The sequence below is a fragment of the Grammomys surdaster genome, unplaced genomic scaffold, assembly GCF_004785775.1.
Source record: "Grammomys surdaster isolate TR1022 unplaced genomic scaffold, NIH_TR_1.0 309, whole genome shotgun sequence".
NCBI classification, from domain to species: domain Eukaryota; kingdom Metazoa; phylum Chordata; class Mammalia; order Rodentia; family Muridae; genus Grammomys; species Grammomys surdaster.
The window spans coordinates 1,340,135-1,351,715 of NW_021604728.1; the positions used below are offsets into that span (position 1 = coordinate 1,340,135).

Below are 11,581 nucleotides of genomic sequence, written 5' to 3' on the forward strand. Positions count from 1 at the left end.
GTCCCTTCCCTTTCAGTATCACCGATTCAGACAGAAAGCCAGCATGTGACCTTAATAACAATCTTAGCAGACAGTGTTCAGGAGGTCTCTGGGGGTAGGGAAGGGTCTGACTCTGTGAGAAAGAAGTGATGTTATCTTGGGTCTAGGGGTAATGCATGTTCTAAGTGGTCACAGGGAGGAGGCAAAGCCAGAGCAACGGGAACGAGGCACCAGCTAGGGAAGCCAGGGCTGTGGTGGCTCTAGATTTAAAAAGGACTTGGACAAGGGCACAGAGACGGCTCAGTGGTTGCAACTCTTGTAGAGGATCCAGTTTACAACTGCCTGTAGTTCCAGTTCTAGGGGAGCCAAAAAATGCTTCTAGCCTCCTTGGGCATTAGGCACACACGTTATACAGACATACATGCAGGTAAACACTCATATATGTGAAATTCAAAAGGGGGAGGGCTGGGGCAAAGTTGTGAGAGGCTTCCCCTTATCCAACTTCCTAGAGCCACCAAGGGCCTGAAGATAGCACCTGTGGCCTGCGCTGCTCTCTTAGGATAGCCTAGGTGCCCTGAGTTAGAGGAGTAGCTACGTGGCTGTGTTGGAGAAGGCTGTGTCAGGGAATCTGTATGTGGTCAAGTGATCCATTTATTTTTTTCTGAATACAAATGAAAATAGTTTATCTTTTTTGATACACAGACTTTTCAAAAACAGGCCTTCACATAAGCACAGGTAAGTGCTAAGTCTCCTTGACTATGCTCAGGGAAGGACTCTCCTATCATTTAAGAACTTATATGGGTGGTGGCTAATTATAAAGTATGATCATGAAGACTAGTAGCCAAGGAGATATTTTCAAAGTTGCTGCCAACCTATTCTTGGGCTCTAATGACTTGCCTGGGACAGGCTCACCAGAGCTTCTCTGTAGACACGAGATGCTGAAGTATAAGCACTTTAATCTGCAGTCACCATAGTTTTTGGTCACTCTCCTGAAGGCATCCTTCAGCTTCACCCTGAGCTTATTTCCAAAGATCAACTGGACACCAGTAGTCCAACCCAAGAGTCATTACTTTTCAGGACTAGGCCACCATCTAGGCTGCCTGACCCAAGGTGACCAGATGCCCATGGTGTTGGGGAGAAGGACTGTTTCCATTGGAACCCCAAGGAACTTATCTTCTGTTCCCACGAAACACTCATGCCAGCAGGATGTTCCCTCCAGGGTCCTGTCCCATCTAGGCTGCCTTCAGCTTTTGTTCCTCCTGTGGAAGAAAAGGGAGCTTTCCACCATTCTGATCCTTACGGCTAGATGTAGCCCCTCACCCTACCACTGCAAGACAACAGACGCCATGGTAAAGCAGGCGTCTCCCATAGCCTGAGGCTGCTTCCTGCTTGCCTCCTTCCCCGTGTGTGACAACATTAGTAAGGCAGAGGCTGAGCTTGTAGAAGCCCTCACCTTGACAGTTTTCTCCAGCTGAGACAAGGCTGTCTCGTAACGAGCAGTCAGTGGCTGCAGAAGCTTCCTGGGTATCTCATGGCGTGCCAGTTCAGGCACCCCAGCTTCTGACACCATCTGAAGGAACTTCCTTTCCTGGAAGGGAGGGGTTTCATGGGAAGGAGTCTGGATCAGGCCAGCATCTATAGCAGATTGGATCTGCCCATGACATCTGGTGAGAACTAATCAGTCTTACCTGCACTTTCAAGAGGAGTGTGAAGGCCTGTCCAGTTTTCCCAGCTCGGGCTGTTCTCCCGACCCTGAAACCAAGCATGAGTGTTTTTGGACAGTGGCTCCTGGCCCAGAGACCTGACAGGACAGCGCCTCTCTCTCTTGGCCACACTAACCATCATGAAAGGTGATCCCACATAAGATGACCAAGAATTCATAATGTGGCCTACCGATGGCCAGTACCAACTACCTCTTACCTGTGCACATAGGTCCTCAGGTACTGTGGGGCATCGTAGTTGATCACCAGCTCCACGCCCTGCACATCAATGCCGCGAGCCGTAGCATCTGTGCTGATGAGGCTGATGAGACACAGGCAGTGGAGCTGAGGATCAGAGACAAACATCCACCCCTGTGTCTCTACCCCGCCAGGGTTAGTGCTAAGTCTCTCTTAGAAATCAGCTGCTCACGAACTAGAGGGGCCCAATAACACCCCAACTCTATAAAGCAGGTCCTGTCTGTTTTCCAGGTACTCACAGCTGGATCTTCCCCTGTTCAAACTGCTTCAAGATTTTCTTCCTCTGGCCAGGCCCATAGCGGGAGGAGAATTCAGCCACACTCACACCCCCAAAAGCTTGTGCTAACAGGAAGAGCCTGGGTAGAGAAGAGGCCAGGTGGTACCAGGGTCTAGTGTATATTGGCTACAACCCACCCTAGTTCACCTTACCTGTGGGAATTCTCTCGGGAGTTGGTGAAGCAAAGAGCCCTTGAGAAGCTCATCCCGAGGACCAGGTGTAAGACAATGAGTGGCTTTGAGCTGAGTCTGCATGGCACATAGTGGTGCTGTAGGAAATGGACAGCAGGTGCTAGCCAGAGGCCCTGGACCTGAGCACCAACCTACCCACACACCCGCACCTGCTCCACATGTCCTACTTGCTCACCGTGAGCCCCACAGGGAAGGTGTACTTCCCCACGTTTTCCTCCACCTCAACTGTGTCTTTAGGGCTTTGGTGTCCCTGCCTCGTGGAGAAAAGCCTCGGCTGGTAGAGGCCAAGGCGCTGCAGCTTCTCGGGGTTCTGGGTCAGTGTGGCTGAGAACAGCAGCTTCTGGAGAGGCATCTGGGGAACGCAGGTGCTGGAAAAGGAAGGGCATGTGAGCAGGTCGGGTCTCCTGGAGCCAACCTGACCCCTATGACAGGGCCAGCAAGGGAGCTAAGAAAGGGTGCAGCACACGGAGGCGGCAGCCTTCATGCAAGGCAGGATACCTGGCAGCAGTCACAGCCTGGGGCTGTGTCCTCTCGAGCAGGGCGCAGGAGCCTGTGGGGCCTTCACTGCAGAAGGCTGCTGCCACCACCCGTGGCAGCCAGGACTGGTGCATGCTGTCTATCATCCGGTCGGCCTCATCGATGATCTACAGAAGATGGGGGGCAAGGGCCGTGTGAAGACTCCCTGCTGAGATCACCCCAGCTAGAAGCCCACATGTCCAGAAGGTGGCCTACCAGGAAGCGGAGCTGCTGAAGGCTGAACCCTGGGGTCTGGTCAATGTGGTCCACCAGGCGGCCAGGCGTGGCCACCACAATGTCAGCCAGGCAACGGAAGCCATCTGCTCTACAAACCAGAGAGACTCAGAGAAAGGAAGTGCCTCCCAGGGCCATCTAACTCAAAGCTCACATTAAAGCACAGATACCACCCCAACCAAAGGACACCAGCTGGGTTGAGGAAGGATGTCCTGAAGGGCCCACCACCTGGCACACCTACGTCTTCTGGACAAGGGTCTCCTGCTCCTTGGCCAGTGACTTTTGTCCAGTCACCAAGGCAACCCGCAGAGGTGTGGTGTCCGTGTAGATGTTGAATACTTTGCTCACCTGCAAAAGGAGTCCATCACTGGCCTAAGATGGTGGACCCCACCACAGCAAAGGCTCTTGAGTGATATACTGGTGGTGAAGAGGTAAGCAGCATGTACATGCAGGGCAACCAAAGCTGGGGACACAGGCTTCTGGATGTAGAGCTGACATACCTGTTGAGCCAGCTCCTTAGTGGGAAGCACAACCAGTGCACGGATGTGGCAGACCACTCGATGCAACAGGGCCTGCAGAGACAGAGACCATCTGTGCCACCGGCACCCCTCCCTCCCCCCGTTGTGCTCCACCTGGAAATTTGTGCCCTCATACTCACTTGTACCACGGGGATGACAAAGGCCAGTGTTTTCCCACTGCCTGTTGGGGCAGAAACGCAGAGGTCACTAGGTTGGTAGCCACCTCTGCCTACAAGAAACCCATTGTCAGCACTCTCGAGGAGGGCGGGAATCACAGCTGCCTGGACTGGAAGGAAGGAAAGGAAAGTGTCAAGTATATGCCGTGATATACCATTTCACTCAGGAATTCTCCTGGACAAAGATGCCACCAGGACTGGATAAGGCCTCAGGTAATCGTCAAGGACCTGAACGCAAGAACACAGGTCACTGATCTGATGTGCAGTAGAGACCCCTATGCCACAACCCTGACACTTCAGCCCAGGGAAGGCTGCCTCAAGGAGTTCACCCCATCATTTGCCCGGGGCTGAAGCACCTGGAAAGTAGGAACAGATGCCATTAGCCCTCAACTGCTTCTGCAAGTCAGGGTGAACCTCGGGGATATCTTCAATAGGAGTAAGATCCTCGGTGACACTCTTCTTGACACAGCTTGGCTTAGCCAACCATGTTGGCAGGAAAGGCTGGACCTGAAAGCAAGAAAAAACAAAACAAACAAACAAACAAAACACGAGAGTTCAGAAAGCTTCAGGCTTGTGGAGTCATTAGTAACCAGGAACAACATCTTGCAATCTTTGGACAAGACACCTGGACCAGCAAACATCCTACCCTGCATGAAGTACTTTGCCTATAAGCCTACCAACCCAGCAATTGTCTCCATGCAGCAAGAAATGTTGCTTTCAATGGAGGCACACAGGCACACCACGGGGCTTATCCCAATAGTTCCTTTTTTTTTTTTTTTTCTTTTTTGGTTTTTCGAGACAGGGTTTCTCCGTGTAGCCCTGGATGTCCTGGAACTCACTCTGTAGACCAGGCTGGCCTCGAACTCAGAAATCCGCCTGCCTCTGCCTCTCAAGTGCTGGGATTAAAGGCGTGTGCCACCACCGCCCGGCCCAATAGTTCTTACCTGTCTCTGGATTTCAGTTTTAAGAGCGTCCATGCCTTAAATCTATAAGTCTCCTGCTTTCTGTAGTTAAGGCCACGTGATGGCGAACCAAAAAAAAGCCAAAAACCTCACCGCTAAGATTGAAGAGTCCCAGGACTAAAAGAGGCTCACTCACCTTCGGTGTCTTCCTTCTTGTAAAGTCCCCCAGGACCCGGCCTGGAGCCGGGGGTCTCTGGACATCCTCCTGAGGGCTCACACCTGAGTCCTCTGCGCCAGCACTGAGCTCCCCCGGCGCCTCCCCGCCTCTCCCTGAGAAACACAGCACAAGGTAGAAGACGTCAACCCCGCGGCGCACGCAGGGAGCCTCCATGCCCCGTCCACATAGCGGACTCACGGCCCACCTGCGTCCACGTCGTTTTCCGCCTTCTGGTCTTCCGTTTTCTGCCGCTTTGCCCTAGGAGCCTCCGGGTTCTGAGCCACCGAGCCGCTCACTCCACGCCGCCGTCGGGGCCGCCGTCGCCGCCTGCCTGCCGGTTCCGCGGACGTCCCGGTGGACTCGAGCTCCGGTTCCTGCTGCTGTCGCTCACGGGCTCGGTTCTGCAGCCGCTCGAGGAGCACTCGAGCCCGGCTGCACGCCTCTGTCTCCGTATCCCCCAGCCCCGCAGCCTCCGGGCCCGCGTACCGCGGTATGTGGAACAGCGCCATAGCTGCCGCACGCCTTGGTTCCTCTTCGACACACTTTGATGACGTACACCGGGTCCGCGACCTAGAGGCGCCGGTGACATCACGCGTGCGACCACACTCGGCGCAGACGTGTGTTCTCCGGAGCAGCTAGCGGCGGCATGGAGCGGCACCCGGCTTCGGCGGGCTCCAGGCAAGAGCTCGGTCGCCTACTGGAGGCGGTGCTGACGAGTCGTAGCCAGGCGAACGCGGTGTTCGACATCTTGGCTGTGCTTCAGGTGAGCCGCGTGGGCGGCAGGGGCGGACCTGGGACAGCAAGTGGGAGTCACGACGGGGCCGAGCTTCACCTTGTGGGGCCTCCCGTCTCAGTCCGAGGACCCCGAGGAAATTAAGGAAGGAGTGCGAACGTGCAGCCGACTCTTCGGTACCTTGCTGGAGCGGGAAGAGCTGTTCGTGGGCTCGCTGCCATGCGAGAACATGGTCCTTGCTGGTGAGTGACTTGGAGGAGGGGGGGGGGTACTCTCCGCCAGGCAGTTCTGGTGGGACGCCTTGTCAACATAGGAGGAACACCCCCGAGCTAGGGCCCTGTCATAGGCGACGCGACCTGGTAGGAGGACGCAGTCAACTCACTGTGGCTCAGGAAGTGAGATCCGTGTATTTGCCAGGATTGAGTGAACGTAGCCGGGCTTTTTTTTTTTTTTCCTTTTTTCGTGTTTTTTTATTCATGGAAATTTGCTCTATTTCCAAAGTTTGATACTGTCACTGCCCTGATGTTTGGGAGATCCAGATCCTCAGGCAAAGTGAGAGGAACTGCGTTTCAGTACCCGCTCCCAGTTTGCAGGGCTCAGAAACTGTCTTTTCCAAGCCCTGGCCTGAGATCAAGTTCACAACTGTCAAGATGAGAGACAGTGGGAAGATGGGGCTGGGTTTTCGACCTTAGTCTGGCTTGGCATACATAAACATCAGTGCGAGTTAGCTCTAACTCTGTCCCCAGGATCCCAGGAAGCCACATACAAATACAAGGTGTGGATGAGACACCGGTACCACAGCTGCTGTAACCGCCTGGAGGAACTCCTGACCTATCCCTCCTTCCAGGTCAAGGTGAGTCTTGAAGTCCTTGGCCCAGCTTCTCACCTCATCTCTAAAGCAGAAGATGGGAGTATCTCTTCCCTCACTTGCCTGAGAGACTTTTACCAAGACATTTCTATGACTGTTCTTTGTCTTCCATGCGCTTTTTCACTGTGTGCCCTGAAAACGTGGAGTCTGTAACCCTAGTTCTGGGCAGCGTATCTGCTTTGTACATTGTTTGCTGATGCACCTCCATAACGGGGGGGGGGGGGGGGGCAAGGGAAGAGTTGGGTGGCCTCCCCTGCAGCCCTAACTTGTGTATAGCTTGTGTGCATGCCTTAGGCCAAGTTACGTTACAAGTTCTGTCCCAAGTTAGCAAGAGCATGTCACCATCATCACATACATGTAACACGAAGTTAGGTAAACTTGGGTCTGGTCTCCTTTCTCTGCTGCTTCTTGGCCCAGGTGTAAGCTTGGTTGTGAGAGACCCTCCCCGAGGCTTTGGGGGTCCTCCTGGAGGGTGGAGGCTTCATGGTCACTCTTCTCTGCATCCCAGGAACTGGCCCTTAAGACGCTGATGAAGTTCGTGCAGCTGGAAGGAGCGAAACCCCTGGAGAAACCCCAGTGGGAAAACCACTACCTCTTCCCTCGAACCCTCCTCAGGGTGAGGCCTTAGTGGGACCTGGAAGACTGTGGTGGCCACAGCCTAAGGCTGTTCTGTAAGCCAGCAGACTGAACAGATAGCTGAGGGGGGATTATTCCTGACTTGCCTTGATCTGGGAGCTGAGCAAGGCTTCCTGCTCACTGGTCTTTGACTGTCTCATCAGTTGGAGAGGAAATAGCAGACAACTTGGTGGTTTGGGGCTTGCAGTACTCTTCTTGGCCATGCTTGGACCACTCAATGGGACAAAGTCATTCACCTTGTCTCTGTCCCCAGGCAGTGGTAGGAGGCCTGCTCACACCAGAGGATGACCACAGCCTGCTTCTCTCCCAGTTCTGTGAGTACTTGGAATATGATGACCTCCGGTACCACACAATGCAGATGGCCACTAGCATCATGGCCCGGGCCACCAGCCAGCAACCTGAGGTAAACAGCTGGGTCTCATCACCACTCTGTGTCCTAGCACCTCAGGGAGGCAAGTAGGTGGCAGCAGCCTGAACCTGCTGCTTAGTTAGGCTTCCTGCAGGTATCACTCACCTTGTGGAACAATGCCTTCACACTGCTGTCTGCTGTGAACCTACCCCTCCAAGAGCGTGACCTCACCAACTTCTATGTGAAGCATGCACGTGAGTTCTGGGCACGCTGAGGCCCACAGGAGCCTGCCCACCCCCTAGTAGGTGGGCTGCTGGACAGAGTCCCCGTCTGTAAGCCTGACTAGCCACTGTCTTACTAGTTGGTGACCTCTCTCTGCTGTAATTACAGAGACTTCAAACAAGTGGAAGGTCGTTCACTTGAAGGTGAGATGCTTTCAGACTAGAGGACCCTCCTTGGTGTAGGCTCCTCCTCTCTGGGTAGATTACAGACAACATGTGTACCCTCCTGTCTCAAGTGATGCCCCTTCTATGTATCACTATGACCACCTTCAGACCTGAGTCCCTACCCTCTCTGTGCCTTATCTCTCCTTGTGCTGAGACATGGCATTGCAGACTGCCATGGGGCTGACAGGGCAAAAGGTCCAAAAGGGCCGGGTGGGTCAGGATTCATGTACCGCCTGGTCCCATTGCAGGAGCACAGGAAAGCTTTCCAGGAGATGTGGCTTGGTTTCCTCAAGCACAAGGTAGAGTCTGGTGGGTGGAGGTGCCTGGTTTTGGTGTGGGGTGTGGGGACAAGGGAAATCGATTCCCTGACTAACACCATCCCTGCAGCTGCCCCTGAGCCTGTACAAGAAGGTGCTGGTGGCCATGCACGACTCCATCCTGCCGCACCTGGCTCAGCCTACACTCATGATTGACTTCCTCACGAGTGCTTGTGACGTGGGTAAGTGGGACTCCACCCAGGCTATTTGGCAAGGGCTGAGCTACAGCTCCAGACTGTGCAGACTGGAACTAAGCTCCATGTCCTTCTTGCATGTGGCCTTCGTAGTCACACTACAGGCCAGCCATCTACAACTGTAGCCATCCTCCCTTGCTTAGGCTCAGGGTGAGCAAGGTGTGGCCTCATGTCTTCCTGTGTTTCTGCAGGTGGTGCCATCAGCCTCCTGGCCTTGAACGGGCTCTTCATCCTAATCCACAAGCATAACCTGTGAGTGTCAGACAGGACTGCACCGGTCTGCTCTCTAGCTCCTCTGTGTGCCTGCTCACCTGGGGGAGGTTGAAGCAGGAGAAGTGCAAGAAGAGGAGGGAGAATGAAGTCTTGGTCACCTGGGGTTCTGTCCCTTTAACCAGCTCATCTCATGGATCCTCTCTGGTCTCTCCCTCAGGGAGTACCCTGACTTCTACCAAAAGCTCTATGGTCTCCTGGATCCATCCGTCTTTCACGTCAAGTACCGAGCCCGTTTCTTTCACTTGACTGACCTTTTCCTTTCGTCCTCGTGAGTGTGGGGTTATCCAGCTCTGTCATCCGTCAGGGCTGCAGTCCTGTTTGGGGAGGAGGAGGAAGGATGTTGGGGGAACCTGTCAACCTTCTCATACCTATTGCCCTCCCAGCCACCTCCCTGCCTACCTGGTGGCTGCCTTTGCCAAACGCCTGGCCCGGCTGGCGCTAACAGCACCTCCTGAGGCCCTGCTGATGGTCCTGCCCTTAATCTGCAACCTGCTGCGTAGACACCCTGCCTGCCGAGTTATGGTGCACCGCCCACAGGGCCCTGGTGAGCACAGGAGTACCTGGGCCTGGTGGCACACCCTGGCAAGAATCCTTCCTGGCTCCTGTGGCCCGGAAGGCCGGGTGGCAAATGGAAATGGCAGAATCCTTGATTTGTTTCTAGAGCTAGATGCTGACCCCTATGACCCAATGGAGAAGGACCCAGCCAGGAGCCGTGCCCTGGAAAGCTGCTTGTGGGAGCTGCAGGTGAGTCACCTGCCTGTCCAGATTCGGGAAGCCATTGGAATCTCCACTGACATATCCACAGCCACCCCCAGGGATCTTGGTCACACAGGGCACCATGCCAGGCTGTACCAAGAAACTCAGTCACCTCACACTGGCTCAGGGCTTCAAGCTCCATCCCAAGGTCCTGCCAGTGTGTCACATGTTCCTGTTGACATCACTGTGTGCTACTCCTAGACCCTCCAGCAGCACTACCACCCTGAGGTGTCCAGAGCTGCCAGTGTCATCAACCAGGTGCTATCTGTCCCTGAGGTCAGCATTGCGCCACTCCTGGAACTTACTGCATATGAGGTGAGTGTCGTGCACAGGGCTGTTGGGTACATGCCACGGGGACCACTGTATCCAGTCCAAGACCACTGTCTGTCCTTTGCAGATCTTTGAGCAGGACCTGAAGAAGAAGATGCCCGAGTCTGTACCTCTGGAGTTCATCCCCGCTAAAGGCCTATTGGGTCGACAAGACGACCTCTGTACCCAGTTCTTCTGTCTCAGCTGACCTGACTGTCACTTCTCCTAATAACTTTTTTGTATGTGTGTGTCTGAGACAGGATCTCACTATGTGAGGCTGGCCTGTATCTTGTGGTACTCCTGCCTAAGCCTTCCCAGTACTGAGGTTACAAGGGTGCACCACAATGCCTAAGTTCAAATAAATGTTTTGGTTTTGTTTTTTTGGTGTGGCTTGAGTTGAGTTGGTTTTTTTTGTTTTGTTTTGTTTTGTTTTCAATGTTTCTCTATGTAGCCTTGGCTGTTCTGGAACTCTGTAGACCAGACTAGCTTTGAACCCGATCAGATACCTGACTGCCTCCACCTTCTGAGTGCTGGGATTAAAGGTGTCCCTCACACTGCCTGGCTGGAATAAAAACGTTTTTTTAAAAGAGAACGTATCTGGCCATTTGGGTATTGGGCAGTGCTGAGATCTGCTAGGCAGGGAGGGACTGCCAGAGTAGCCTTTCCTGTAGCCTGCAGGGCAGGACAGAGGTGACACAGGAGCACTGGGCCCACTCTGTTAGTGGGGCACCCTGCTATATCCAGCTACACTTACTTTAGATTCAGATGAGGCAAGGTAGCCAAGCGGAATCCTGGGTACAGACACCTCATCCTGTGGGCTGCTGGGAGTTGATAGCTTTTCTACCACTCTTTACCACAGGCAGCCTGGTTTCTACTGAGGTCAAGGGTCCTCAGTTTCACCTCAGGTTCGTTCAGAGAGAGATGTCTTAGATTTGTGGGAATGCAGGCAGATGGTTAGGTATTCTGCCCAGTTTCTCCTCCCAGTTTGGCTGTTTGGATTCTGAGTGAATCTTTTGGCCAACAGGCCCTACTGTGCATGGCTTGCAAGAAAGTGGTAAGTGGATATGCCTGCCACCTACATGATTTGGGGACACAGATGTCACATCCCCCTAGCTGTACTCCTCTCCTCTAGCCAGGCTGGCATTTCTGCTGGCCACATCTGCCACTCATCATTTCCCTAAGTTGCACCGTTATTCAAACTCAGTTGGAATGTGCCCTTGGGGGTACCCGCCAGGTAGGGCTGGGCTAGGAGGCTAAGATGAATGGGATCAGTAAGAGGCCCCTGGAAACTCCATGGAGGGCCAAACTTCTGTGGGCCATGTAGGATGAAAGGCTTTGGGCAAGCAAGCTGCCTTGGCATGAGGCAGAGGAGACTCCTGAGAGGCAGCTGCCCCGTGTCGGTGACAACACTTGCATGTGAGGGCCCTGTTCACCCAGTATCATGCATAACACTGAGTTGAGGTAGGCTGTTTATGGCAACCTCACATGTTGCTTTTTTGCAGGGATAAGGCCTGAGTAAAGCCTACGGTGTCTACACAAGCGAGAACATATACTACTCATTGACCGGCAGGGAACATATATATTTCGCAGTCCCTTAACAGGCAGGTTTGCTTATATGTCCATCCTACCAGATCATCCATACACAGCCTCACAGGACTGGATGGCATGCTGAAGGTTGAAGAATTTTACTGGAATGCCAGAATTTAGTATTTTCCATCCCATCCCATGCTGG

The 11,581-nt window shown here is 53.7% G+C and overlaps 2 protein-coding genes across 2 annotated transcripts; one reads left to right on the forward strand and one right to left on the reverse strand.

Moving 5' to 3' along the window:
* Positions 1-612: 612 nt before the first annotated feature.
* On the reverse strand, positions 613-5,477 carry Ddx51 (DEAD-box helicase 51). Its single transcript, XM_028777379.1, has 15 exons — positions 5,174-5,477; positions 4,948-5,081; positions 4,206-4,356; positions 3,814-3,959; positions 3,656-3,727; positions 3,397-3,503; positions 3,138-3,246; positions 2,904-3,049; positions 2,581-2,773; positions 2,367-2,482; positions 2,177-2,293; positions 1,900-2,001; positions 1,668-1,731; positions 1,433-1,567; positions 613-1,238 (listed from the first exon to the last, which is right to left on the reverse strand). The coding sequence occupies exons 1-15, from the start codon at positions 5,475-5,477 to the stop codon at positions 1,212-1,214; spliced, it is 1,923 nt and encodes a 640-aa protein (XP_028633212.1). The 3' UTR covers positions 613-1,211.
* A 111-nt stretch (positions 5,478-5,588) lies between these two features.
* On the forward strand, positions 5,589-10,236 carry Noc4l (nucleolar complex associated 4 homolog). Its single transcript, XM_028777399.1, has 15 exons — positions 5,589-5,731; positions 5,823-5,943; positions 6,448-6,554; positions 7,078-7,185; positions 7,459-7,608; positions 7,709-7,808; positions 7,945-7,979; positions 8,249-8,299; positions 8,388-8,499; positions 8,703-8,763; positions 8,942-9,052; positions 9,168-9,328; positions 9,446-9,528; positions 9,742-9,855; positions 9,938-10,236. The coding sequence occupies exons 1-15, from the start codon at positions 5,615-5,617 to the stop codon at positions 10,055-10,057; spliced, it is 1,551 nt and encodes a 516-aa protein (XP_028633232.1). The 5' UTR covers positions 5,589-5,614; the 3' UTR covers positions 10,058-10,236.
* The last annotated feature ends 1,345 nt before the right edge of the window (positions 10,237-11,581 follow it).

Bases quoted from the DNA above. Each gene is read 5' to 3' on its own strand.
- Noc4l (XM_028777399.1), top strand. From the start codon at position 5,615: ATGGAGCGGCACCCGGCTTCGGCGGGCTCCAGGCAAGAGCTCGGTCGC. The intron at 8,300-8,387 runs GTAGAGTCTGGT...CCATCCCTGCAG, and splicing joins TTGGTTTCCTCAAGCACAAG to CTGCCCCTGAGCCTGTACAA. The intron at 9,053-9,167 runs GTGAGTGTGGGG...TTGCCCTCCCAG, and splicing joins GACCTTTTCCTTTCGTCCTC to CCACCTCCCTGCCTACCTGG.
- Ddx51 (XM_028777379.1), bottom strand. From the start codon at position 5,477: ATGGCGCTGTTCCACATACCGCGGTACGCGGGCCCGGAGGCTGCGGGG. The intron at 3,504-3,655 runs GTATGTCAGCTC...CTCCTTTTGCAG, and splicing joins CTAAGGAGCTGGCTCAACAG to GTGAGCAAAGTATTCAACAT. The intron at 2,294-2,366 runs GTAAGGTGAACT...TTCTCTACCCAG, and splicing joins TCCCGAGAGAATTCCCACAG to GCTCTTCCTGTTAGCACAAG.